At 37.6% G+C, this 2,500-nt stretch overlaps 1 protein-coding gene across 1 annotated transcript in view; it reads right to left on the reverse strand.

Moving 5' to 3' along the window:
* Positions 1-1,905: 1,905 nt before the first annotated feature.
* LOC137633344 (uncharacterized) overlaps positions 1,906-2,500 on the reverse strand; it is a 2,304-nt gene continuing 1,709 nt past the window's right edge. The window contains exons 2-3 of the mRNA XM_068365593.1: positions 2,233-2,500; positions 1,906-2,111 (exon numbers count right to left, since the gene is read on the reverse strand). The exon at positions 2,233-2,500 is cut by the window's right edge and continues 612 nt beyond it. Of these exons, the coding sequence (XP_068221694.1) occupies positions 2,044-2,111; positions 2,233-2,500 (336 nt within the window). The 3' untranslated portion in view covers positions 1,906-2,043. The remainder of the gene's footprint in view (positions 2,112-2,232) is intronic.

Here is a 2,500-nt window from a genome sequence, read left to right on the forward strand (position 1 = left end):
TTAGGATAGCTTGTTATATTCATACAGGCATATGTATATGTATGTATGTATTTATTCATGTATGTATATATATATATATATATATATATATATATATATATATATATATATATATATATATATAATTAAATTTATTGCTATGGCATGACTTCGACAATACTGTCATTATCAAGTAATTAATATATATATATATATATATATATATATATATATATATATATATATATATATATATATTATCTATTTGTCAAGGTACTTCCCCAATTTTGGGGGTTAGCCGACATCAAACAAATGAACAAAAGGGAACCTTTCTCTCTCCGCTCCTCCCAGCCTGACGAGGGATTCAGCCGAGTTTGGCTGGTACTGCTAGGGTGCCACAGCCCACCCTCCCCCAAGGGGATATACATACATATACATATATACATATGTGTATATATATATATATATATATATATTATATATATATATATGTGTGTGTGTGTGTGTGTGTGTGTGTGTGTGTGTGTGTGTGTTTCCAGGGAAACTTTACCTAACCTCAACTTTGTGAATCGACTTCGAGAAAATACATAATAAATAAATACAAAAAACTAATAGATAATTAATTGATTTCTTAAAACAAATGATAACCAATATTAAGTAAACAATTAACAATTAGATGCTATAATAATAAAAAATAAATCATACTTATTCCAAATGAGTAAGATCAAATGAAAACTAATAAACCCATAAAAGTATTTCATTGATCATTCTTAAGACATTAAAATAACGAGGAACCAATAAAAAAGGCAATTATAGTCAATCATTTTAATGATAACCCTTATATCAATATATAAAAGAGATAAGAAGAAAATACAAGAAAATTTAAATAACGTGAAATAGAAGTAAGTCAAGTCTGTTATGTAATGTTGGACAGGAGCGTATTAAAATTAAGTTCAGGCCTAAATACAATTTGTACGTAATTTTTAATAATTCTTTACTTATTGTGCGTAATTTTTAATTTGAAATTGTATTGTTTCTTTTATCTTTACTTTAGGTACCACTGATGATAAGTTTTGAAATGTCGAAACGTTTGCAATAAATATGTGTGGGCAACATCAGTGTTCCTGCTTCCCCTGGAAGGCTCTTCGTGCGTACTGGTCGCTTCCAGCATAATACAGTTGATTTGCTAATTTTCTTATGACATAAAAAACATAATGCTTGTTAAAAGCCTTTAAAATTCAGATTACATACTGTACTCTTCCTAATCAAATGGGGTAATGACTGGAAAAGTCAAGTCAAAGGGTGGCTGTCTTAAAACACTGGCAAGCTCCTAGGTCTTGGAAAAGTCAAGTTAAAGGGTGGCTGTGTTAAAACACAGCCAAGTTCCTAGGTCTTGGAAAAATCAAGTCAAAGGGTGCCTGTGTTAGAACACTGGCAAGTTCCTAGGTCTGAAAAGTCAAGTCAAAAGATGCCTGTGTTAGAACACTGGCAAGTTCCTAGGTCTTGGAAAAGTCAAGTCAAAAGGTGGCTGTGTTAGAACACTGGCAAGTTCCTAGGTCTTGGAAAAGTCAAGTTAAAGGGTGGCTGTGTTAGAACACTGGCAAGTTCCTAGGTGTTGGAAAAGTCAGGTCAAAAGATGCCTGTGTTAGAACACTGGCAAGTTCCTAGGTCTTGGAAAAGTCAAGTCAAAGGGTTGGCTGTGTTAGAACACTGGCAAGTTCCTAGGCCTTGGAAAAGTCAAGTCAAAAGATGCCTGTGTTAGAACACTGGCAAGTTCCTAGGTCTTGGAAAAGTCAAGTCAAAGGGTGGCTGTGTTAGAACACTGGCAAGTTCCTAGGTCTGTGAGCGACTGAAGCAGTTGTTGTGAACCAGCACGTGGTAAAGTGACATCAGACTTATATTCTCTATTGCCCCTTAACGTCTACCATAACTTCCGGAAGGGGCCGAACCAGACGCCGCTTGGAAATCTTTGCCCCCAGCCGCAGCGTTTTCTCTTCGAGCTTTTTCAATCTGTGCAATGGCATGAGGGGGGAGGGGGTGGAGGAGTAGGCAGCAGGTCGGACTCTACTCTGTAGCCATTCTCATCAGCAATGAATCTAAAGAAAGCTGGAGTGCCATCAGGGAAAGTGAATCTGAAAAGTATAAATTACATGTCAATGCCAATTAGGAGTGATTGTTTGCCATAAATTCAAATTTATGCAGACTTTCCACATGAAAGGATGAAGCTGACAACACACAGATTCGCATACTCACGACCAATCACCCTGCTGTGCGATGGCACCAGTTTCGGGAAGAGGTATGCCTTGCTCTTGACGTCGGATGCCATTGCCGGTTTCAAAGTTGAATCTGTAGGATCCATCAGCGTTTGGTCCTTCTCGCTCGTCGACCAAAATTGGAATAACAGGTACTCCAGAAATTCCAGCAGGGGCACTACCAGGTGGAGGACCAAAGGAGGGCCTTTGAGGTGGAGGTGGCTGGCTTCCTGAAATTCCTCCTGGGGCACTACCAGGTGGAGGACCAA

The sequence above is a fragment of the Palaemon carinicauda genome, chromosome 42 (genome assembly GCF_036898095.1).
Source record: "Palaemon carinicauda isolate YSFRI2023 chromosome 42, ASM3689809v2, whole genome shotgun sequence".
Classification (NCBI taxonomy): Eukaryota; Metazoa; Arthropoda; class Malacostraca; order Decapoda; family Palaemonidae; genus Palaemon; species Palaemon carinicauda.